The sequence below is a fragment of the Antechinus flavipes genome, chromosome 1 (assembly GCF_016432865.1).
Source record: "Antechinus flavipes isolate AdamAnt ecotype Samford, QLD, Australia chromosome 1, AdamAnt_v2, whole genome shotgun sequence".
Taxonomy (NCBI): domain Eukaryota; kingdom Metazoa; phylum Chordata; class Mammalia; order Dasyuromorphia; family Dasyuridae; genus Antechinus; species Antechinus flavipes.
This window is the reverse complement of record NC_067398.1, coordinates 295847801-295874864: the sequence shown is the minus strand read 5'-3', so window position 1 is coordinate 295874864 and position 27064 is coordinate 295847801. Positions and strand designations below refer to the sequence as shown.

Genomic DNA, 27064 nt, shown 5'->3' with positions numbered 1-27064 from the left:
CTTCATCCAAATACTTATCCTTAAATGAAAAAAGGCCCTAAATTCTCTGCCTTAATGAGGTCCAAAGAGACTATCTTCAAACTGGTATCCTAAAGGAACAATGAAGCCTACTACTTGATGGTCTCCGTGGCATCCCAAGCTTAACTGAGCAAAAGGGAAATTCCTTTCCCTCCTCCACCTAATATACTCAATCTAAATTCAGGATTTCTTCAAAAGTCATTCTGCTGAAAATATAAACTTCCTCACTCTTCCTAGGCCATACTTTGTTATATTCCTCAGCTGTTCAACCCTAACCCTCCAAAAGAGAGGACATAACTGCCCACATTTAGTCAAAGATTCAGGGATATAAACGTTTAGTCTAAAATATATCAGGTTAATTGCCAGTTCAAAAATTCAAAATTGAAAATCAAAAGAAAGAGAGTGATAAGACATTTCAAAATAATGATAAGAAAATAAATAAATGTATGTATGGTGGGAGTGGAGAAAGGGTAGCACAAATATTTAGATCTCTGATTTCACTACTTCAGGGAAATTCTGGTGTGAAAAATTCCTCCACTGATGCAAATCATCAATTCATATGTTATTTATTATGCTAGAAAATTATCAGGAACACTGAGAATGTTACATATCCAAAATTATACCTATCATATGTCAGAAGATGAGTTTGAATCCATGCCTCCCTGATTCTAAAGAATGCTATTTCTACTACATGGCAATACCATCTCTCTTAAAATAACTTACTACATAATTAATGGTACTATCCATCCATTTTCAAAAGGTAATTTAGAAAAGTTTTAGTGACATAATTGGCTATATGAATAGAATACCTAAACCATTTAATTCTAAACTATTATTTGAAAATATGTAATATTTATCAAAAAATATAAAACTTAAATAAAAAAAAAAGACTCAGGGGGAAAAAAAAGTAGCATTCTTATATGATAGTGATAGAGAAGTGCAGGGGAATGGGTATTGGAAGGTCTTCCTCCTTGATGTTCCTTGCACATGACTATTCATCAATACATCTCTTTGTCTTGGCACCGGATGATTCTTATTCCTGGAATGCTCTCCCCTCTTTGTTTCCTTGGCTTCCTTTAGGAACAAGCCCTAATACTGCTTTTTGGGGGAAGAAGAAATGGGGAGGGAATTTTCAATATTCATTTTAATAAGATTTTGATTTCCAATTTTCTTCTCTCTCCTCTTCTCTCCTCAATCTCACTAAAAACTGCCTTTTGCAGGAACTCTTTCCTACTCCAAATGCTAGCATGTTCCTCTTCATATTACCTCAATGTATTCACTATATATAGAGAGACATATACTATTTACATCTTGTAAGAAGACCTGGATTCCATTCATTTTTTTTTTTTTTTGCCACTAACAGTGTCAACAACTGGAACAAGTGGACTGTTAAGATTTTTTTGCCATTACTCTGATATGAGTCCAAAGTCAAGTCACAACCTCTAAGTCTCACATTCTTTATCTGTAAAATGGAGATAAAAATTTTTGTACTACCTATTTCCCAAAACTATACATAGTACATAAATGTAGACTATTATTTTTACTCCTGGGCTATCGGTAAAATAATTTTTGAGTTATTTTTCATATTGCAATGCTGAATAATTCAAATACCTTCAACCATCTCATACCACTTGTGCTACGTATATATCAATAATGGAATGGACTGGAAAAGTATTTAATAAGCACTACAATATACCAACCACTATGTTAAGCACTGAGGATACAAAAGGAAAGCTAGATAGTCCCAATGCTCAAGAAGCTCACATTCTCATTAAAAGACAAAACATACTATAGAATTCAGCTTTAAGGCAGAGGGGAAAAAGTAGAATTACAGCAGGTATAAACCAATTTTAAAATCTGGAACAAAACAATTTTCTCACTGAAATTCATCTTAGAGATAAAGAAAGTGAGGCAAACAGGACTAAGTGACTTGTCCAAAGTAACAGCTAGGAAGTGCCTGGGGACTCGGGAACATCAATCTTCCTGACTGTAGGCCCAGAACTCTATCTACTGCTCTATCTAGCTGCTCACTAGACTTCTGGATTTCATGAAATAAGTTTCTTTAAAATAAGAAAAACACATATGTAAATGAAATACTATTATGGACAAAAGCATTTGCAGTCACAAGGATTGATTTAAGTAAAGACAGAAACAAAAAAAATACAAGATACATTTAGGGCACATAGAAGTTATCCCAGTAGAGCTAAAATATACCATAGATATAGCATGGAAGGAGAAAAGATGAAATAAACCCAAAGAATGGAGTGATAATCAGATAATGAGTGTATTAATGTATCTTATACTCTTGGTGGCTGTAGTCTTGAAACAACCACATATTAACCACAAATTCCCCAAAGTAATACAACACTCCCAACTACATAAAGCTTATCTTTTATTTATATTCAATGCCTGTGTAAAAGATCACTACTCAAGTGGTTTTTCTATACTTTTTAATCTCAAATTATTATCAACTTTCAACACAAGTAAAACTGTCTAACAAAAATGAATTCAGAGACACACATTGAGTATTTTCATAGTATTAAAAGAGAATAAAGCTAATTAAATGTTTCTCCTCATTACTATGTGTAAGAGCATTGTGCCAAGCACTTACATTTTAAAGATTTAAAAAAAAAAAAAAAAAGCCCTCAAAATCTCTGGTCTCTAGGAGCATAGATTTTACTGGAAGAAACAAAATATAAATAGCTAGGTACATACAAGATATATACAGAGTACATGAAAACAATTTGAAAGGGAAACACTTTGGCAGCTAGGATAGGAAAGAGTGCCTGCAAAAGGAAGTATTAGGGCTGGGTAAAGTAACCTGTAATGTTCTGGTTAGCTTTCTGGAGGTCTCGGGACCAGCTTTGGTTTCAGCAGAATAATCATCACGAGAATAGTGAGGGATAAAGTTCAAAGTTTTTATTGTCTCTTTCAGTCTCCCAGTCTCTGTCAGCCAGCCAGTCAGCAGTCTGCACATCCAAATATAATGTGCTACTTTCTAGAGGCCCCAAGTTAGGGTGACAAAACATACTGTTGATTTCTAGAGCCCCCACACTGGAGTGGATTAAAATATAGTGTCCAGACTAGCTCTCTAGAGGATGTTGGGCCCAACCTGAGTCCTTGGTCTTAGTGGAGAAGTGATGAAGGCAGGAAACCACCATGAGGCTGGTCAAGTCTTCTCTTCTGTGGCTGAGTTCGTCCCCAGTTTATATACTCTATTATAATTAAATCAATTCATCATACTGAACTAGAATCATTATATCACTAGGGAACCATTATTTGCTGTAAGATTAAATCAATCATACTGAACTAGAGAACTATTAATCACCATGCTAAACTAGATAACCATTGTCTTATCAATTCCACTGAATTAACATCTTGTTTTAAGAATCCTCGCCTTAAGTATATTTCTCCAGAGTTCTGGCCCATTACAAGAACCCAGAAAAACAAAGGCAGGGAGGTGAGTGGGCAGAGCATTTCAGGAATAGGGAACTTTAGGACAGATTTCAAGATTCATTTCTGTAAGAATCCATGTTCCAAATTTTTCTCCTTCCCTCTTTTACCTCTACCCTTCCCAAGACTGCCAACAATCTGATATAGGTTAAACATGTACATCCTTTTAAACATATTTCCCATAATTGTCATGTACAAGAAAAATCAGACCAAAAGAAAAAAATGAGAAAGAAAAATCAAACAAACTAACAAAGGCAAAAATAATATGCTTCAATCCTTATTCAGTCTCCATGCTTCTCTTTTTCTGGATGCAGATGGAATTTTTCTATCCAAAGTCTATAAGAATTGCCTTGAATAACCTCATTGCAGAAAAGAGTCAAGTCCATCACAGTTTATCATCACATAATCTTCTTATTACTGTGTACAATAGTTTCTTGTTTCTATTCACTTCACTTAGCATTGGTTCATGTAAGTCTTTCCAAGCTTTTCTGAAATCAGGCAGCTCATCATTTCTTATAGAATATTACATTCATTACATCCCTATATCATTTCTTGCCACTACAAAAAGAGCAGCTGCAAAAAAATTTTGCACATGTGGGTCCTTTTCCCTCTTTTATGATTTCTTTGGGATACAAACACAGTAGAGACACTGGTGGATCAAAAAATATGCATAGTTTTGTAGTCCTTTCAGTATAGTTCCAAACTGCTCTCCAAGAATGGCTGGATCAGTACACAATTCCACCAATATTGCATTAGTGGCCCAGTTTTCCAACACACCTTCCAACTTCAGTCATACTTTTCCTCTTTGACTTAAGTTATACTTTTTCTCTCACTGGTATAGCTTCTATTTTTCTGGTCATTAACCAAATCCTAGATTTCAGCTTCTGTTATCCCTCTTCCATGAAGTTTTCTAAGGTCATATTAATCTTGCTCACCTAGGAACTTTTATTATTTTTTGGTTACACAGGTAAATTTATTTTTTACACTTTTCCATATGAATGAGAATGAATCCGAAAAATCAGAACAAAAGGGAAAAACCACAAAAGAAAAATAAAACAAGAAAAAAAAAATGAAGTTTGTATGGTTTTTGAAAGTAATGGAATATTGTTATTCTGTAAAAAATGATTAACAAGCTGATTTTAGAAAGGTCTGGAAAGATTTATACAATCTGATATGAAGCAAAACAAGCAGAACCAGAAATACACTGTGCACAGTGTGCACAGTAAGATTGTGGGATGATCAAATCTCTGGACTTGGTTCTTCTCAGCAGTTCAGTGATCAAAAGCAATCCGAACAAACTTTGGATAGAAAACACTATGTGCATCCAATGCCAGAATTATGGGGACTGAATGTAAATCACCACTTGCTATGTTCATTATCTCCTCATTACCTAGTCTAATTTAATTCCTTTTTCTTTTCTTATTGCTAAAGCTAACATATCTACAACAATACTGAATAATAGTGGTGATAATGAGCATCCTTGTTTTACTCCTGAACCATTTGAAATGTTTCTAGTTTGTTCCCATTATATATAATGCTTGCTGATGATCTTACTGGGAATGCTTCTAGCATCTCCCCATTACAAATGCTTGTTGATGGTTTAGATAAATGCTGCTTATCTAAATGCTAATCTAAAATTGGAAAACTCCATTTATTCCTATGCTCTCTAGTGTTTTTAGTAATAATGGATGCTATATTTTATCAAAAAACCTTTTTTTTTTGCAACTATTGAGATTATTATATGATTTCTGTTAGTTTTGTTATTGATATGGTCACTTATGCCAATAGTTTTCTTGATATTGAATCAGCCCTGCATTCCTGGTATAAATCTCACTTGGTCAAAGTGCATTATCTTGCTGATAAGTTGTTGTAATCTCTTTGCTAATATTTTATTTAAATTTTTTCATCAACATTCATTAGGGAGGTTGGTCTGTAATTTTTTTTTGTTTTGTTTTGATTCTTCCTGATTTAGGTATCAGAACCATATTTGTGTCATAGGAAGAATTTGGCAGGATTCTTTTTTTGTCTATTTTTCCAAATAGTTTACACAGTATGAGAATTAATTGTTCCTTAAATGTTTGAAAGAATTCACTTGTAAATCCATCTAGCTCTGAAGATTTTTTTCTTAGGGAGGTTCACTGATGGCTTGTTCAAAATTTTTTTTCTAAAATGGGGTTATTTAAGTAATTTATTTCCTACTCTGTTAATCTGGGCAATTTCTATTTTTGTAAATACAACATCTCTGGAATGTATGGCTTACTTCCACTTCTCAGAATCCCCATTTTCTTTCAAAGTTCAGTACCGAAATACTTTCAACACAAGACCTTTTTTAATCCTACAAAACTGGTAATTAGTACCTTCCCCATTCCAAAACAAATTGCCTTGATTTTATTTTTCATCCTATTTGTATATGGTTTTATATATGTATATGATATTTCTTTAAATCCCAAGTGCCTAGTACAGTGTCTGACATATAAAAGGTACTTAATAATTGAGTAATTGATATCCATCACCAATGTCATTCTGTCAGTTTTTCAGGCAGCATTAGGTGGACAAAATGCTGGACTTAAGAATGTGAAGGATTGGATCTCAGAAAACTTGGATCTATATCCTGCCTCTGATACTCTGTATCAAGTCATATCCTCTCTGAAACCTCATTTGTAAAATGGGAATAAGAATATCTATAATATCTAAGATATCTAGACTCAAATGAGACAATGTATCTAAATGTTACATTATTATTAAGCTATGATGTAGGTAATAAGAAGTAGCTAGCACTTGATGGGGATTTAAGATTATATAATCCAAATGTCTCATTTTACAAGACCACAGAAATGAATTGCTTCCCCGACTTCATAGAACTATAAGAGCAAGGATTCTAGGATTCCCCCTCTGTGTATAGAATCTGTCACTTAACCTTTGGACATTCAAAAACTTAAGAAGCATTAAAACAATGAAAGGAGTTCTGTATCTAAAGTTAGAGGCTGTAGATTCAAATCTTAATTCTTCAACTTAACATTTATGTGCTGTCATGCACCTACCTTTGTTTAACAGAAATTTAGAAATATAAACCTGAAGCTTACTCAAAAAAAAAAATTATATATGCTTTTCTTTTTAAAAAAATCATGAATGCTTTAAGAACACTTGTTTCTCAATATTACAGACCTCATAACTTGTTCTGACCTAGTTCCTGAGAGCCTAGGTGTTAGAATCCTTACAAACCATTAAGTCATTAGAATTGATAGAGACAATAATTATCTAATTTAGCATGGTTCAGTGTGATTGATCTGATCCTACAAGGAGATATTATGGGCCAGAACTTGAAACAAGGTACTAAGTGGAACTGATAGAAACAATTGCTTGTGTTCACATCTTTATTTTATTTTATTTTTTTAATTGACACTCATTTCTGTTCCGATTTTTTTTTCCCCTCCCTCCCTTCACCCCCTCCCCGTGTTCACATCTTTAGAGAGCTCATATAAGCAAGAAGCTCCCAGGCCAAGAGGCACTCTGGGACAGACACAGAGTACTCTGGGAGATTGAGAGCCAGAAGCCCTCTCTCGGAGGCAAGACAGATTCATTCCAACTTTCACGTTGGTGCTGGCTGGAGACATTCAGAGTTGAGCTAGAGGCAAAAGACTAGCAATGAAAGCTCTCGGAACCAAGGAAAGCTGAGGCCTCTAAGAAAGCTACCCGGACCCAAGGAAGGAGAAAATAAACATTTGGATTTTATCAGCTGGCTGTGTTTGGAGTGATTATTACTCTGAGCAGAAAGTAAGGCTGCCTCCAGAAAACCTCCCCAAGAAACCTTCTCCCAGAGAGAACCATTATATTTTAAAGAAATCATTTCTAAAGAAAATGGATGGGATCTTTGAAAATATAGAGCTGGTTGATTACCAAGCATGCAACAGATTAGCAATGACACAAGAGTGGATAAATGTTATGGGCAAGAACTCAAAACAAGGTAATAACTCAATGGAATTGATAGAAGCAATGTTTGTGTGTTTAAGTTAACACCTTTGAGAGTTCACACATTAGCTCACACACATTAGTTCATAAGTTTGGAGGATTCACAAGTGTTCACAGGTATGGGTGTAACTTTGTGAACTTACACCTCCCATAATCACACTCTCGGAGGAGGAGTCAACCTTTGAGAGAGCATAAAAAGGAGTCAAGTCAGTGAATTCAGTTCAGTTCGGAAGATTGCCAAGAGTTGGAGTTGAAGCTGCTAGAGGTAAAAGATTAGCAACGAGAATTCTCGGATCAGTTCAGAAGACTGACAAGCTAGAGACTGCAGTCGGACAAGACTAAGGATTCAGAGGAGCAGAACCAAGACTGAGATTGAGAACTAGAGATTCAGCGGCAAGAGTTCTTGGAACCAAGCAGAGAGATAGGCCTCTAAAAAAGCTAAACCAGGTCCAAGGAAAGAGATAAGACTTGGAAGGAGAAAATAAACGTTTGGATTTTATCAGCTGGCTGCATTTGAAGTGATTATTACACGGAACTGAAACTAAGGCTGCCTCCAGAAAACCTCCCCAAGAAACCTGCCTCCCAGAGAGAACCATCATATATTATACAAAAGAAGAGTACACCACAGATCCCAACACAGTTGGGATCTTTTTCTTTGTGTTTCTTGGAGCTACTACAATCTAAACATTTAAAATTGTTTCCAATGATGATTCATTCATTATATCATTCCATTTTCCCCTTCTTTTCTAGTTTGTTGCTGATTCCCAGGATTGCTTCTATCAATGGGCCATTTCTCCTCCCCAGTGTCCCTATGCATACTGCAGATTAATTAAATAAATCCACCAATGAGAGCTTATAACTTTGAAATTAATCACTGTGGAACAGGGACTTTTGACACCAGGAATGAAAAACAATACTGAACATGCCTGGTTAGAAAGAAGGAGTAACAGAGAAAGGTTTTGTTGACAATGGGACAAATATTTAGAGTAAATCAAATAAAATAAATCTAAATTTAAGCTTATGAAGATTTATCCAAAATCATGTATGTGTTGGTAACATTATTTGGTACAGAACCAAAGACATACATAAATTCCCAGGTTCAACTAAACAAGCAGGAAAGTCTAAAAAAAAGGAGGATTTTATTTCCATCCAGATGATTCTTTAGATCAAACAGATATAGAAATATTCTTCCATGAACAAACCCCTTCCACAAGATGTTGCTGTTAACCCCTGGAATAAATGATTAAAATGTCACTGGGTACATATGAAGACTTAACAGAGAATATACTTAGCTCATTTAGAGTCTCATGCAAAGTTAACTCAAATTGAACATAAAAAGTAATATGGTACAATAGAAAAAGCAAAGGGCTCATAATTCAAAAGCTAAATCTGCCAAATAAAAACACTGATATTCCATCTGTTGTCAATATCTATCAATTCTACCTTCACAACAGAAACTTCTTTCTCTTTTTTGACACTGCCACTATCCCCTAATGCCTGGATGATTGCAATGACATCCTGGTTTATCAACTTGTCCCAAAATCCAATCCATCCCAGACTTAATTACCAAAGCAATTAGACCTAAAACAGGTCTAATCATGCTATTCCTTATTTCTCCCATTCAGTAAACTCCAGTAGCTCTTTATTTAATACCTTCAGGATAAAATATAAAATCTTCTATTTGAAGTTCAAAAGCCTTTATAACCCATTCCCCATTTACACCTCTAAAGTCATCTCATATCTCATTCATACCCACAAACTTAATAATCCTCAAACACAATATACCAACTTTCTAATCTGTGCCTTTGCACTGCAATCATATTACAAGTTAGGAGACCCAATGTATAGAGTGTCAGGCCTTGAGTCAGGAAGACATCCTTCTGAATTCAAATCTAGTAACAGACACATAAAGGCAATGTGACCATGGGTATGTCACTTAATCCTGTCTACCTCAGTTTCCTCATTTATAAAATGAGCTGGAGAAGCAAATGGCAAAACACTGCAGTATCTCTTTCCCAAGAAACTCCAAATGAGGTTAGAAAGAGTCAGACAAACTAAAAACAATACAACAACAATAGTCATACCTGGAAGGCTCTCTCTGCCTGTGTCCAATCATGAAAACTTACTTTGAATTTGAAAGGTTAAAGATTAGATCAATTTTAATAATAGAAAGAGTTCTGAATTTGGAGCAATTTGACCCAAGTTTGAATCTGAGTCTATGTGGGCTGCTTGGTTGTCCTTGGGCAAGTTGTAGTACTTCCCCTATCACATGACTTATTCATTGCCAATCCCCTCAATTATTTTATCCCAGCCTTTCCATTTTCTAACTTCATCTATCCTTTCCCATAGGAAACAAATTTCCCTTACCTTAAATTTCTTTTCCACTCCTATATGTTTCCCTCTTGATGACTCAGCCTGTGGCCAAGTCATTTGGCCAAGTTTTCTCATAATGGTTGTGCTCAAATTCATTGTCCTTGGCTTAGTGGCTAAGATAGAGAATTGACATACTATTTCTTCCCCATTTATGTTTCCAGGTTCTCCATTTGGACTTCATTCAATAACCTCTCTTCTTTTGAAGTTCATGTTATTCATATCTATTTCCCCATCAAAATTCTGGGACAGCTGTCTACAGATATTCCCCCTCTCCCAACACTTTCACCTCTTTGCCACTTCTACTTCCTCATTATAACTGACTCATACTTTGTCTTTCTTCTTCAACTTCTTGCCCTCATACTAAGGAAGTTCAACATACATACTGATTCTCCCTCAAATATCCCAAATACTCAGTTTCTCAACCTACAAATCTCCCATGAGCTGTACCTCCATTTAACGTCAGCCATACACAAAGATGGTCATACCTTGATTTTGCCATTACCTCCATTTACAAGAATTATAAAATCCCCTGATCAAATTCTTCTGGCTTTTCACACCTCCTTTGCTTTCCATTATAAAACTTTTGTCTTCATATGCACTATGACCTCCAATGCCTTGAACTCTTTAATTCTCTCCTACGTCATCTCACCTACACTAAGCCGTTCTTTTCTCATCATCTTGACCCTTTGTTATACACCAAGGGTTGTTCATTGTCAATATCTTTTGCTATACTTTATCTGTCAGTTAAACTACTGATTTTATTGTCAATTTCAACTATTATAAAATGTTCTTGAGTAAATCATGTTGCATAAACATAAACATTACAGACCAATTAGAATCAAATTTAAATTAAAAGAAACTCAACCTTCAAAGTAAAAATTCATTTGGATTTTGTACAATTTAATGAGTTTATGTAACAAAGCATAACCACCTATCAGGTGGCAAATCCACATAATGTTACTAGGAGAATATAGTCTCATAAAATAACCTCAAATTAACTTGTTAAAACATTCTTTATAGAAAATCGTATTTCTTATATATACATTTAGTATTTCTGCCAGGAAAAAAATATGTTGAGTTATCTTAGATTCCAATGGCAGCTAGGCAGTTCAGCAGATAAGAGTTGTAGGTCTGGAGATGGAAAGATTTGGGTACAAATTTGGCCTGAGACACTCACTACCCATATGATTCTAGACAAATCACTTAACCTCTGACTGCCTCTGTTCCCTCAATTAGAAGATGGAGATAATAATATCTACCTTGCATGCCTGTTGTAAGGATCAGCTGTTTGTGCAGTGTTTAGCATATGGTAAGTGCCACAGAAATAATAACTTTTAATACTCATAATAAACTCAAAGTCAAGACTCCCTTTCTTGATGATTTTTTTGAGAAACACCTAATAAACATCATCATGGTTAACTTAGGCCCAAAGATAGAAGTCAAAAATTTTTCTTTCTGTTCTCCGTGAGTTTGGATTTGTGTCTACCTTATTTTCTGGTTTTGGAATATGAGTACTGATAATCAGTTGCCTTTTCATCATAATTTTCCTGGATTTTTTATTTCTAAATTCTTCAGATTTGAGCTATGTTAGAATGTAGGCATACTAGTTAATATCTCAGAAAATAAATATCCCTCGCTGATTAATAGAATTTAAGAACTAGAAATATCCTTATAAGGTAAAAAGCCTACATTTTACAAGACAGAAACATGAAACATATAGGATTAAGTAAATTTCCCAAGATTAACAATGAGGGAGAGCACATCTAACATTAACCAATCCAATGGTCTTATTACATCGATAACATCTTGTAAAAATTTCTAAAAGCAGTTTTCATGAAATTAATTTGCCCAAAGTGTGTTCAGGTTGTCTCCTCTTTTTTCTCACCTTCAGTGGTTTGTCCTTCTCTTTTCAGCATCTGGACAGCTCCTACATACTTCTTCAGTTGTACTTTCAGCACTTCATTTTCTCTAAAAAAATAAATAAATAAACAACACATGAGCAAATTAGAAGCAGAAAAACCTATATAATTTATAGAAAAACATGTGGTGTTCTTCCTATAAATACCAATGTCTAATCTGTCTTAAAAATTACTATCAATGGGAAAATGCAGAAATGAATTTGTTAACAGAAGAAAGATGAGTCGAGAGATATTTTCACAATAGGGCAAATATTAAGTTAAGTGACTCTAGCAAACAGTAATTCAATACATTAATTCTACAGTCAGGTTGTTTTATTTTATAAATGAATAATGTGGCTTCTAGAATTTTTAAGGTTTTTAACACCATTTTCATGTTATCATTTAATCCTCATTATCCCATTTTACATATGGGAAAACAGACTCCGAAAAGTAAAGTGACTAGTCTATATCATTTAATTAAAAAGTAAACAAGAGAAACATGTATTTATCTAAGGAATAAGTAGGGTCTGCTTTGTTTCATGGGCTATGCTTGGTTTTACCTGGATAAATCTGTTAAGTTCCTATTGTCTACTGTTTTAACTCCCTCTAGTGGTGTCATAAGCCTAGATTTCCACTGTTTTGGTAAAGACAGGAAAAAACTCACTGTATTAGGCCTCAAAGCCTAATATAAAACCTTATACATAACCACTGAACCAACTGGCCTCTCTAAGCCTAAGTTTCCTCATTTATTTAATGAGGAATAATAACACTTGCATCAATAAAGTTCACAGGTATTTGAGGAAGATTCTCAATATAATTATTTTATTTTGTCTCTGATCTTTTACATATATGAAAGGAGTATAATAGTCATAACATCATGGATTCTCTATCAAAAGGACCCTCAAAGACTTTTATGTATCACTTTAAAGTTTACAAAGCATGTGATAGCCATTATCGTTAGAGTCTCAGAATACTGTGAGGCATGTGCTATATGATTAAGCCTTTCCTCAAGACTCTAAATTCAATATGAAAGCTCTGAAAACTACAAATAACACGTTTTCCTTTACTAAATAAATCAATTATATTCTTCAGTGGTGCTTTCTAGAGATATATTGATTTACTGTATCTATAATAGGAAGAAATATTAGCAAACTAAATGATGTAAAACTAAAGTATGTAAAACCACAAAGGTTGAAAAAAACACTGCCTCAAAAAAATCTTTTATTTTCTTTTCTTATTTCGAAACTTTTTCTCTCCATTCCCAAGCTCTAAATTTGTATTCAAGTCACAGATATTTTTTAAAGAAAAAGATAAAGTGAAAAATACAATTTAGATATATTCCTATATTATGAAAATTTAACAAAATCAGTACATAGAAATACATTATACACATGACTGAATAGATAGGTTATCTGTTTATATTTGCTGAAATCCCCAAACTGTTGCTCAGCTCATTTATTGGTCAGACACCCTTCCAGCAAGTTTGTTTAGCTCAATCTACCATTCCAAACTGAAGTATTTTAAGGACACTTCCTTTTTTTTCTTTAAAAGTATCTTAAGAATCCATTTAAAATGCAATAGTATTTCTAATAAAAGTATAATTCCAAACAAAACGATGGGGAACCTATAGGTAAAATATCAACCAGTACATGAAGATGTTTCAGACTTGTAAAGACAAAAGAAAAGTTTACATTGAAAAAATAGCTGAAGATAGAACTGATCACTTCAGGAGTGGGGGTAGGAGGGTTGCTAAGTTAACTTTTTTGGCCATTTATTAATGTAATACATAAATTCTGTAAGTGAATGATATCAAAATACAATTCTCATGCTTAGAAAGGTATTCGGCTCTAAATCTATGATCCTTCATAATCCTCATAAGCAATTAACTCCTGGACAAAAAACAAGCCTGATAGCATTTATTTTCCAATCAACAAAAGAGCAGGTCATTTAAACTGGTTGAAAATGAGATGGGAGAAAAAAAAAACCTTAATATAAATAGGCTGCTTTGGGAGCAAAGTTGCCCTTTCCAAATTTACCCAACTATCTCAGCAATTCTTAGAATTGTTTATTCGCCTCCTAACTACATATTTCAATAGGGAAATTATATGAAAGACAAACTCTTGATAGGAAAAGATATAGTAGGGGCAACTTCCCACTGACATAAGGGTTTAGGAAATTAGAATTGTGCTCACGTGTTCCTTCAGAATTCAGGTCACAGCCTGACTTGGAGTCAGGATCATTCTTGGGGCTGCTCTTTAATGAAACTAACAAGTCATTTACTTGTTGGCAGCTAAACTACCACCAATGGTTGCTTCTTTCATCTTAGCTTTATTAACAATTACCTGTTAAAATCAAGTAATTCACTTTTCTGAAGACCATCCCACAATGTAACAGAATAGCAACGATGTAAAAGGCAAAAGTAGACACAAAAAAGAAATAAATATCTCAGGAAGGCCATAATCATTTTTAATAAGTTCCTAAGACTTAAAGAAATATTCTGCCTACTATTTAAGGTGTACTTATTCAGTGTTCATAGATTTCACTTGTTCAGTAAAGCAATTTTAATTATCTTAGTATTAGGTAAATATAGAGGATAAAACTATATATCACAGGGAGGAAGAATACAATTCATTTTAAAAATATGCATTGAATTACTATTGTGTGAATAGCCTTTTACTAAACCTAAAATAAGATCAATTTTGTAAAAAAAAGTGTATTTAAGAGATTGTCCCTCCTTGTACAGAACTTATACAACTGAGTAGGAAATAAAACAAAACAAAAAACAGTACTAAACATTATATGAAGTCAAAGCAGGTTGGAGCCTGACTAATGAAAGCAGGAGTTGTTTTTTTGTTTTTTGTTTTTTCTTAAAGGAGGAGGTTGAATTTAAGTTGGACTTTGCCTACTGAATATCTGTCCATATTTCAAAGTAAAGAAGCTGGGCTGTTTTAGGTAAGAAGCGAGAGAAGAAATAAGCAGATGAGTTTATAGTATGTATGGAGGAGAGTATCCTGAGATTTAGAGCCAAAAAGGATATCAGAAATCATCTGGCCTAATTATCTCATTTTTAAGGTACAGAAGTTAAGTGGCATGCCCAAGTTACCCAGAGAGCAAGACAACACAGAATTTAAATCCACGTGAAATGACTATAAACCCAATATTCTTTCTAGAACATGTGCTTGTGGTGAGCTTTTTCTTCTCAAAACGCAGCCAGGTGATAAAAGTTCAGATCTTTTATTATCTCCAATATAGCCCGGCTAGCTTAGAGGCCTATCTCTCTGCTTGGTTCCAAGAGCTCCCTCCGAATGTCGCCAAATCCAAAGGTCTGGTCCTTCAGCCTCTGCCTCTGCTTTCTTCAGCCTCCAGCCAGCTCCACTCTTCATGTCATTCTGGTGAAATCTGACCGAGAGCCTCTGTCTGTTTCTTTTATCCAAGAGGGAGGAATTGTGGGATACCAGAGAGAGGGATTATGGGTTTTCTCCCATAGTGCTCTCTGGCCCAAAGAGCTTCAAGGGAGGTGTGAACTCATTGAACTCCAATGAGTAAAGGTGTGAACACAAGCCTTGTATTAATTAGTTCTACTTAGTACTTTGTTTCAGGTTCTGCCCAAAACATCTTCTTGTAAGATTAGATCAACTCTAATTAGTTAGCAGTTAGTAAGGATTAAAACATGTGCTGATTTTCTCTGATCTGATATCATGAGACTAATAATATTATAACAACTTCCAAAGAAAGTACAGATGCATATGAAATTATACATCCAACACTGCTTTGAGTAAATGAACAATTAAGATTTGGGGGAAAATATTTCATAATAAGTTTACACTATAATGAGATCACTTATGGAATTTTAACTCATACTATCAATCAGGATTCCTAATCAGATAATCCTTTATTTTAAATCTAGTTATTTTAAATGCTATATTTACTATTTTTGGAAGTTAGATCCTATGCCTAGTATTTTTTCTTTATTTAACTCTTCTAAAGAGATTGTTTTTAATAAACAAGAATAAAGAACACAGTACCAAATTATGAAGAACCTTGAATGTCAGAAAAAGAAATCTGAACTTTATTCAATGAGCAAAATGCTAGAATCACTTAAGATTTCTGAAAAAAAGAATGACATAGCCAGAGAAATTAAAATATCTTCTTGTTTTAAAGGAAATAAACTGAATAATAATAGCTTATATTTCTGTAATTATTATTTCCTTTACTAAAATGCAAGTTCTCACGGTCTTACATTTCTATTATTTCCTATAATTTATGTGTACTTAGCACAGTACTCTCTGCATTTAGTTAAGTACTTTGTGCATTTAAGTTAAGCACTTTGTTATTTGATTTGAGCCATACAATAACTCTGTGAGGTAATGAAGAAAGGACCCCGAAACTTTAAAAATCCTTGAAGGACAAAATCTCCATCAACTCTGCTTCAGTGAAGGCCCCCACCCAAGGGACAAACAGTTTCATTGTTTTATCTGGGGGAAGGGGCGGGGAGAAGAAGAAGGGGGGGCCGTTCAGTCCTATAACTTATTGAATTCTATTCAAATTCAGCTTAAGCTGAATCCCAGATTGTATAATTTCCCTTCAGCTGGTAGCCAAAGCTCCTATTATAAAAAAGCCCATCTAAAATCTTCTCTTTGCAGAGGTTCCAAACATGCCAGCTATGCCACGCTTGCTATGCCAAGGGCCTTTTTCCTCTGAAATATTCTATTTCTAGTGCTACCCTCTCTTTACCCTCACCTATTTCCCTAACCAGACTTTATGCCTCTCTGTCAGGATTTCTAACCTTACTTCTCAATCTCTATAATAAACCTGCCACTAGACCTTATCATTTAACTCCCTGACCACTAGGAACCCTAATTTCATTTTGGTTCCCTAAATCTAGACTTATCAGTAGGTTCTATTATCATCCTGATTTTATAAATGGGAAATATAAATCTGGAAGAATAATTCAACCCCAATTACATGACTATTAAGTATTTGAGACACTTTAACTAAGGTCCTCATGAATTCAAATTCTATACTCTATCTAGTCTTCTTTCCCATTTAATTCAAGAACTTGATTGTGAAGCACCAAAAACTTCCCAAAGTTTCTTTTTACAAAACAGAAACTGAATTTTTAGCTTACTTCAGGGCTCCTTAAATTTCTTCTACTTATTCACCCAAGAAATTTTTATATAATCCCAGGTATACAGATATGTAAAATAGAAAAACAAATAAAAAAATTTATTGATAATAAATCATATGGAAACTTATTTTAAAATAATTATTTGATATGCATATAATTTTACCATTTATTAAAGATGAAAGCAAATTCCCATGCTAATGAGATAAATATATTTGTTTTTTACATTAAGGATTAAATCTTGGTGGAGAATATAATGCTTTTTACTATTGACAATTTTTTTTTTGCCACCCCCATATTCAGCTACACACGGCCTATATGGTATTGCCACCCACAGTTTAAGAAGCTTAGGCTTACTCCACTTCCCATCTGCAACTCTGCTTGATTTCAACTCCACAGAATAAGATCCCAAAGTACCCTTTGTGTGTCCCACTCCTCCCACTTTTCCAGCTTCTTTTTGTTTGCTACCTTTCCCCTGTAGATTGAAAGGTCTAAAAGGGCAGAAACTGTCTTTCTTTTTCTTCTTTCTATTCCCTATATTTAGTGGTACCTGACATAGTAAGCAGTTAAAAATGTTTATTATATTGAATTTTTAAACTTTTTAGTATCAGGATCCCTTTGTACTCTTAAAAATTACTGAGCATCCCAAAAAGCTTTTGTTTATATGGATTGTAACTACTCATATTAGCCAAAATATAAATTAAAATTGATCATTTAAGTGTATTAATTCACTTAAAATAATAGGAAACCCATGTCATGTTAATATAAACAACATTATTAAAAATATTTTCCAACATAAAAGAATTTAGTAAGAAAAGAATGTTATACATTTGCATATTTCTTTGATGTATAGCTTAATAGAAGACCAGATTCTCATTTTGGTTTCAGCATTCAGTCTATTACAAAATACAATATTAATCTCACATAGACTTGTAGTTGGAAAATAAGAGAAGTATCTTTATTTTGTTTTTTTATGCTGAGGCAATTGGGGTTAAGTGACTTGCCCAGGGTCACACAGCTAGGAAGTGTTAAATATCTGAAACAAGATTTAAACTCAAGTACTCATGCCTTCAGGGTTGGTGCTCTATCTACTGCAGAACCTAGCTGCTCTGAGAAGTAATTATTTTAATAAGCAAATATTGTCTTAGTGTAATCTTTAAAATAATTTTGACCTCATGAACTCCTGATAAGGCGTCAAAAACCACCAGAATGCATTATTTATACACACACACACACACACACATACCCCAAAAGCACCTAGACCTCTCAGCTAGAGCACAATAAGCCCACTTAAATGGCTGTGTGTCCTCACTGGAATTAGAAAGATAAATTAATTCCAGATAGAATGCTGCAAAACTGAATGGTAAGGCATAATTGAAACTATAAGGAAATACCAGAGCAGAAGTTCTTAACCTTTTTTGTGTCACAGATTTTGAAAATGGGATGATATTTACAGACCCCTTCTCAGAATAATGTGTATAATGTGTATTGTCAACATTATTTGACAGAAATGCTAAATTTCAGTCACAGTTTAGGGAAAATAAAGATGCAATATTTTTTCCCATTCAAGTTCAAAGACCCCTTGAAATCTAGCTACAGAAGCTTTGGGATGTATGGACTGAAGGTTAAGAATCTTTATAATTGGGGGCAGAAGACTTTGGAATGATAGATTCCATCTTGCTAATTGCAGAATACAATATATCACAGCTAAAATTATGGAAACATCCTCATAGGCAGGTGAAATAATTAAAATGCATTCTTTACGTACATTTGTCTCCATGTTTTATTCTTACAATTGACAGCATGTCATTTTTTTTTCTCTTTTGCTTTCTATATGGAAATGAGGAAAGGGGATAAAATTCTGGATTCCTTTCAAAAATAGATTTTAAAACTATCAAAAAAATCAGCACTATATCAACTCTGCTCCACATTCAACACTATAAACAAGGATGGTAGTTTTCAAAAAAAAAAACAAAACATTCCTTATTGTCAGTCAAAAAGTTCTTAATTACTTATTTTTATATAATTTATAGCATTATTATATAATTATTTATTACAAGTTTACTATGTGCTAAGCTCTGGGTAGACAAGAATAAGCACAAAGAAAGATGGTCCCTACCATAAGGATCTTATGTTCTCATGCACAATGGCTTACTTTTAAAATACACAAGGATAAATATTGTTTCTACACTTTGATCATAAAATGTTACATGCCACATACTTTCAAACACACAAGATCATAAAAATACAAAATAAAGCCTAATGATCTGAGGTGGAAAAATGATGGCCCTAGAAATATCACCTTGAAAAAAAATTATTTTTTACACATGAGCAAAAACAAGATCAAATCTCCTGTTGGCAAGATAGCTTTGCTTTGCAACATAGACACAGACCATATCCCAGTCTACAACCAACTGCCTCATAAATATGTATGACTGGTCACAGGTAAAACAGAGAAAGTGATAGATAAATAACCACAAGTCTATTACTAGTGCTGGAGAAGAAGATTCAACAGTAACATCTTCAAATATAAAGAACGATATAACCTGATATAGGGGATAAAAAAAAAAAAAAAAAAAAAAAAAAAAGGTCTATTATATGTTTTTAAACTTAAAATAAAAGAAAATTATCTGACTACTAAGAATAATCTGTAACCAGATGGCTCCATTATTTTTGGTTTCCTTCTAAAGCATCTTTTTGCTTTCCCATTTTTATGCAGAAAATAATGATAACAAAATAAGCTTCTGATAGAACAGATTTATCTTCCAAAATTCTTTTCCTTTTAAGAGAAATGATTAGGAAAATGTTAGTGTAAACATAAGTATCAGAATTGAATGTGACATTGATGGAGAAGTGTAGGGACTTTTTTTAAACTAATACTCAGAGTGAAATCTGAAGTATAAGGTAATAAAACTAAATAAATAAATTCTCACCAAGATTCTGTTCTTTTACATAGGGATCTCCATTACATAGTATGTCCACATATATCAAGAGCAGTGACTGGTATGCATAATGATGAACCTGAAGACCTGAAATATCCTAATATGTTTTTAAATTACCAAAGGGAAGACAGGTAAAAATTTCTCAAAGAATATTTCATATTAAATTTGCTTTTTATTAATTTTAATTATTTGAAAACTATAAATCAATATGTGGTATATGTGATAATATTCTATATGCCAGAATAAGTGATTAAGGAATATTCCATTCTTCATATCATTCTTGATTATGAAGAATTTATAACAGGGCATTTTTTAAGTTAATATATTTGTATGCTTTAGACATATTCCATGAAGATTATTTTCTTCTTTCTATTAAATGTGTCAGAGTTCAAATGATGTAAAACAGATGCATCAAAAGAATTTTATAATTATATTTAGTTTTCATTTCATCCAGCATACTAAAATAACTACTGGATTTGACAACCAGCAAATCTTATTCTTTGCTTGCAGTATAGTTACATCATCATCAAAAACAAAAACAAAAACAAAAAAAAATCATGAAGTATCTGCTCTAAATATAACACCACAAACATTGATGGGAATTTTTCAAAACGATATATTCTTTACTCTCAATCAACAAACATTTTATTAAGAGCTTATTATGTACCTGGCACTGTGCTAAGCCCTGGGTATAAAAATATAAGCAAAAAGACACTCACTGCCATTAAAGAACTTATGTCTTAAAGTAAATTCTAATTATCCTCCAGTTACTTACTGTTAATATAGATGAGGAAAAGTATTACACAAAGACTGTTGTCAAAAAATGTTACATACTGCAGATGACATTGAAGAGGGCACCCCTAAACTCTGAAAATCCTTAAAGGAGAAAATCTTCTTCAACTCTACCTCAATAAGGGACCCTGCCCCAATGGACAGTTTCACCTTTGTTGTCTGGGTGGGGTCGGATCACTCTGGAAACTCATTGAATTCAATTCAAATTCTAGCTCAAGCTGAAACCCGGGGAGGAGCCAACTTGGGACTCCACCCACGGGCCCCCTTCAGCTAAATCTGTCTCATTATAAAAATAGCCAAACTAAAACCCTCTCTTGACAAAGGTTCCAAACATGCAAAGTTCCATGCTTGGCATGCTAAGGGCCCCTGTCCACTGGAATACTCTTTCCAGTGCCATCCTCTCTTTACCTTCACCTATTTCCCTAATCAGACTTTATGCCTCTCTGTCAGGATTTCTAACCTTACTTCCAATACCCATAATAAACCTTTTTATCAATCTAGGTTTTCGGGTCTGTAAATTCTTTTACAGAGAACTTCTGCACTGCCAGAACGGGGTCCCCAAAACTCCCTATCTTTGCGCCAAATCCCAAGGGGTTACAGGGAAGCCAAACCTCTCCATTTGGTTCCCTGAACCTCGAACCTGCCACTAAACTTTATCATTTAACTCCCTGACCACCAGAAACCCTAATTTCATTTTGGATCCCTAAATCTAAACCTCATTAACATCATAGCCATTTATGAATACTAATGGCAGTAAAAATCTTCACTCATATTTATATAGTACTTTTCATACATTATCCAAAAAATAATTAGAGAATAAAGATCACAAAGTATATGAACCTCTCTAACCACCTGAAAAGGGCAAAGCATATTTCATATGATCAGAGACCATTAAAAAAATTAAAGTAACAGTAACAAATACCAATACTCTTTCACAAAAGAAAAATTGCACTGGGGACAAATGCATATTAATTAACCTTGACCTATCAGATGAATCTTACATAAATATATATCTTGAATAACTATTGTTGATAGCTTTAAAACAGCAGGAAGACAAAACAAAACATCAAGTAAATTGCAAATGCCTGTGAAATCTTTGCAAATTACTTCAATAATTAAAGTTTCTAAGTTGAGGTAATTATTACTGCCCCAGTGTCAGGATAAACAACTAATATCAAAGACAATACTGCTCTGCAAGAATAATTACTTGAAACAAAACTAATGAGGTTCTTTCAATATATCTGCAAAGGCACAAGTGTCACAACAGCACAACAAATAGCTACAAAAGCATCCGCCCCATTCCCCAACAAAAATAAATTTGGCATCATGTGTCTTAGATCAAGAACATGACACTATACATGAATAAGCAACAACCAAACATTTTAACCAAAAAAAGGAAATGATCATCAGGTACCAAGTTTATGATTCAAAGAAATAGTAAAAATTAATAAGTTGTAAAAATGCTCGACTATAATGGTCCTACAAAAGCAGACAAAGGGAAAGGGTAAAAAAAGGGAAAGAAGGAAGGGAGGCAGATTCTGAAGGTAAGAAAAGTTTGTGAGTTGAAAGAAAGGGATATAAAAGAGAGATCCTATAAAGGTTGTAAAGGGGATATATACAAAAGATAGTTGTCAGTCACAGACATGTGAGGTGAATGTAAGTGAAGAGTAAAAGATAACCCTGAGGTTGTGGGTTTGTGAAACCAGAGGGTAGTAGTTCTCTTACCAATAAAATTGATCATCCTTACTTTTCAAAGAAGACCAATGATAACATAGGTAATACCTTGACTTCCATGTGAACTGGATTCAAGCAAATGAGAGTGGCACAGTTATCAGCTTCACTTTCTTCAGAGACTCAGATTCTTCCTCATCACAGTCCAATGACAAAAGTCTAGTGATGGTCTGGGATACAGTAAATAATTTTAGTGTCTCCAAGATCTCACCCAAGCTCTCAGCACTTCACAGAGCCTGCTCTGACTGCCTTCCTAGCCTTTGGAACCAATTGTCATCATCTGCCATTCAGCCAAGAGAAGTCTTCCCATGCTTGGGACAGACATCTCCTTAGCTCATCCACAAGTATGAAGACTGCCAAGAGTTAGACCAGGGTGTGGCTTCTGCAAATGCTACAATTTCTTGGAGCCACGGGTAGACAACAAAGGTGGAAGCGCAGCCTGGAAAGGACTCAGCAATCCCTCACACCAAAAGGGTTAATTATCCCCAACAACCTCATACATCTCTCTTGAAGATGGGTGATGAAATTAAAAGGAAAGCTTTTAAAGGGGGAAGTTTTGGAGAGAAAATATGAGTTCATTTTGGGACATGTTGAATATAATCTATATCTATATATTTATATCTAATATCTAGATATATATAATATAATATATAGGCATAATATATATGTCAAATAAGCAATTGGTAATTCAAGGAGAGATATAGGACAATAATAAGCCACAATGGAAGGTTCGAGATTTTTTTAAGGATAGGAGATACATGAATAGGTAAAGGAGCAGCCAGGCGATGGGAGAAAAATGAAGATTAGTAAAAGAAGAGACATAACAGAGGACGCAATCTTATGGAGAAGAGTGGATGGAATGAAATTTAGGTGGCTAAGGAGGAACTGCCAATTAATACTGATTAGGATAACATCATTGTCCCAAAAAACTAAGACATTCAGAAGAAAAATTTGAATTAAGTTCCCTCCTCTATAAAGTGAGGATGATGATATTCAAAGCACTAACCTGATAATATATGAAAATACTGTGGTCACCTGAATACTTAATATCTTTCCTTTCTGATCAACTTTATTCTCAGACTTTTCCTACCATCTTTGTACTTGCTTTTCTTCCTTTACAATTTTTTCTTAAATCCAAACTCTTTTCCATCTCCAAAAAAGACCTCTTTCCATTATTTTCTTAGGACTCCTAATTGCCAGCTAGAGAGCAGCATGATGAGCTCCACTGGGCCAGATAATCAGTATCTGACTGCTCTGAGGGTCACAAGTCATAATCATCAGCAGAATGCTGATGTTTATGAGTTTAACCTATACAGAAAAATTGAGAAAATTCGGGAAATTGAGTAACAGCTTTTTTCCTCTATCAATCACAAGGAATAAATATTGTTTAACTCTCCTTTGTATTTTTTCTCCTATAAAGGTGGGAAAACTAAGCAGATAAAAAATGCAATTGCTTAAATTTCTCCTTGACCTTTTGTTACATTTTTCTATGCAATTTTTAATTTCTGCCACCCAGAAAGAGAAATACATAAAAAGTTTCTCTGGTTGTTAGTGCACTCTGATATTTCTATCGTTATACTATTTCTTTTATAAACTCCATCTGATTAGCCACCTGGTAAATTCAGTTGCAAAGCAAGCTGTTTTCCCCATTTCATAGCCAAGGCCAGGAAAATTAGGTGAACATATCAAATCACTCATAAAAATAGTTAATTATAGGTGATAAACCCCTCCCCAAAGGCGTTAAATGCAACATGTACTAACTGTAATGTTTTAATCTTAGAACCCCATTTTGTATTCTGTTCTTATTTCACACACACCCTGTATCCAAGCACTCTCCATGGCACATGAGACAAGACTGCAGCAAAAAATTTTCACAAATTAATACTCCATTACTACTCTACCTCACAAAAAGAATGTTTTCTTGAACAACAAAAGGAAAAAGAGCACCTCAGAAAAAATCTTTAGGGCTCCAGGAGAGTAGACAGCATTTCTAGGGTGGAAATCCACTACCATTTCATTCAGTTCTAGATAAGCTGTGTTAACCCTGTAGGTTCCACTGCTCTGTGTGAATTGTAGAGCAAAGGTTAACTGTTATATAAAATGTTCTTTTAAAATTTAAAAAAAAAAAGACATTCAGGCAGAATAGGTATATGGTCCTTACCCTCTAAAAGCTTAGAATTTACATTGGTAAAAGAAAAAAAATAATAATAATAACATTTATAGCCAAATATACAAGAGATAGAAAATAAGAAAAATCTCTTATCATAGAGCTATTAGCCCAAAAAGCAATATTAGGACAAGAGCTTCAATTATAAAATACACTAAAAATTAAAATTACAATAAATAACTACTAAGAAGACAAAAGAATTAGGAAGAACGTAAATTGAAACTCTTGGTCAAGAATATGGATACCCATTAAGAATAACTCAGAATAAATTTGACAATCAAGCAGAGATTACCAGATTCCTTCTGGAAGAAATTACTAGTATATATGCACATCATCTTTGCTGCCTGAATGACTTTATGGAAGCCCAGATGACTTACTATGCTCAGTGCTATCAGTACATGCTAGACCTGCAAAAACAACTTGGGAATTTTCCATCTGTCTTTGTATGACAATAATCAGTCTTCCACAACTTTTATATTAAATATCTTCACTTCCTCATCATTTGCAGTTACCACCTTTTGCTTTCCTTCAACAAGTAATACAGATGTTATTCCTGCCTTCAATGACTTGAAGAAATCCAGTGGAAAGTAGGAAAGTCAGGCTTTGTCATCATATGATTATGAAGTTGCAAACAAAAATGAATTATCACTACTTGCAGATCAGCACGGATTCAGAGTGACTGATGGATGAAAAGGGAAATCAAAAGGGCAAAGGACTAATCACTACCTTACACCTGCTCAATTAAGTAGAAGGCATTTAGACAAACTACCAGTTATGATACTATATTAATATATGATTAACTATGTAAAGCAGTTTTAAGTGTCTTCCATGTTAATGTCTTAAGAAACTCAGGAACTACTAGCCATTAGAAATGGGCTTTTCTGCCAATAATGTTGCATGGTAAATTTTTCTTGCTTCAGATTTGGTGTTAAGAGCTTTTTACTTTTGTTTTCTTAAGGATGTTTTTCCTAAAGGATTCGGTTTCTACAAACATTTTTACTAACAAGTAGATTCTACTTTTGAGTAAAATAAATCAAAAGCAGATATTTTCTACTGAATTTTTCACTAAAAGAAAGCCTCCTTATTTATGTAAAATGAATTTAATATGCCTTTTAAAAAAAAAAGAATATGGGTTCTCTATCCTCTTTGCCCAAACACTTTTACCTCTTCACTTTGATTTTCCCAACTGCAATGTGGACAGCACGCTTGAAAGCTATCCACTGTCAGAATACAAGCATAAGGGAGAAACTATTTATAAATATATACTCACTATTTAAGCTGAATACTTGGAAAGATTGAACAATAGCTTGAAAACACTCATACTATAAGAATGTTTGCTTTGAAAACATATACAACATATTAAATATAAAATAACATTTGAGAATAACAACATACATGTTTTTTTTTTAATTTTTTATTTAATAATTACATTATATTGACACTCGTTTCTGTTCCGATTTTTTTCCCCCTCCCTCCCTCCACCCCCTCCCCTAGATGGCAAGCAGTCCTTTATACAACATACATGTTTTATTATTATTACCATAATAACGATCATGGTTCTCTGAAGTTTACAATACCTGACAACCTACTTCATGGGTATGTTGTAAAGATTACTGTGGGAGGAAAAATCTATAAAGTCCTTCAAGAAGTGCCAGATAGCTGTCAATAAAAAGTTATTTAATAAATAAATTAATTAAAAAAAAAAGAAGTGCTAGATAAAAACAAAATGTAATTAGTATTATTATTTAGCAGACTGTTTTGATGGAAAAGAAAAGTATTCCCAGAATATGAGAGGTATCTTTTTACAGATATAGCTACAGATATAGATATGTAATGCTAATTCAAAATTATTGAAAGACCAGAAAAAAAAAAGAAATATCTAAATTTAAGAAGAGTCAGTACTGGACTCATGGGTCCCAGCATGGTAAAGTCACTAAATACAAGAAAGTCAGTAAAGAATACCTAAAAATCTAATTTTAAAAAAACTTTATAAAGGCTAGGCTGAAAAATAAAACTCATTCCAAAGGATTACAAGACTCTCACTAGGCAGAGTAGGCTTAGAGACCACTGAGGAAATAGAAATCCAATAGTAAAACATTATCAATAGTAGTACTTTATAATATTAACCCAAAGAAGTAAAGGTTTATAAAAGATGGGAACAAAATAAATATTTTATCAGAAATAACTATCTTAATCAGTTTCGAGCTGTCAATAAATTCTGACCCATTATGATTCAGCTTGTGCTATTATTAACAAATTACCTCCACTTATTACAATCATGGATAGATTCCTTGATTGGTATTATAATGACTAAGGAGGTAAATTCAGTTCTGCAAAAGGTATCCTGTATACTCCTATTTATACAAGAATTTATACAAGAATGAAAATTGAGATGTTCTGGGATTAATGCTATACTTAGAAGTACTTAATTGTTACCACATATACCATACATAAATTATCAATTTTCAAAAAGCCCAATTCAACAAATGCAATTCAACCCAATGAACATAAGCCCGAATCTTCATACATCTTTTCGACCTGACTAATTTTTTTTTTAAGATTACATAATCTCGTTTTTCAACAGTTTGGAAATTTT

At 33.7% G+C, this 27064-nt stretch overlaps 1 protein-coding gene and 1 pseudogene across 2 annotated transcripts in view; one reads left to right on the top strand and one right to left on the bottom strand.

Annotated features, from left to right (window-relative positions):
• Window positions 1–27064, bottom strand: part of SNX29 (sorting nexin 29) — a 692162-nt gene that overhangs the window by 457885 nt on the left and 207213 nt on the right. For both annotated transcript variants that reach the window (XM_051962973.1, XM_051962964.1), the window contains exon 14: window positions 11699–11781. In XM_051962973.1, coding sequence (XP_051818933.1) covers window positions 11699–11781 — 83 coding nt within the window. The remainder of the gene's footprint in view (window positions 1–11698; window positions 11782–27064) is intronic.
• On the top strand, window positions 23514–25213 carry LOC127545946 (endophilin-B1-like; annotated as a pseudogene).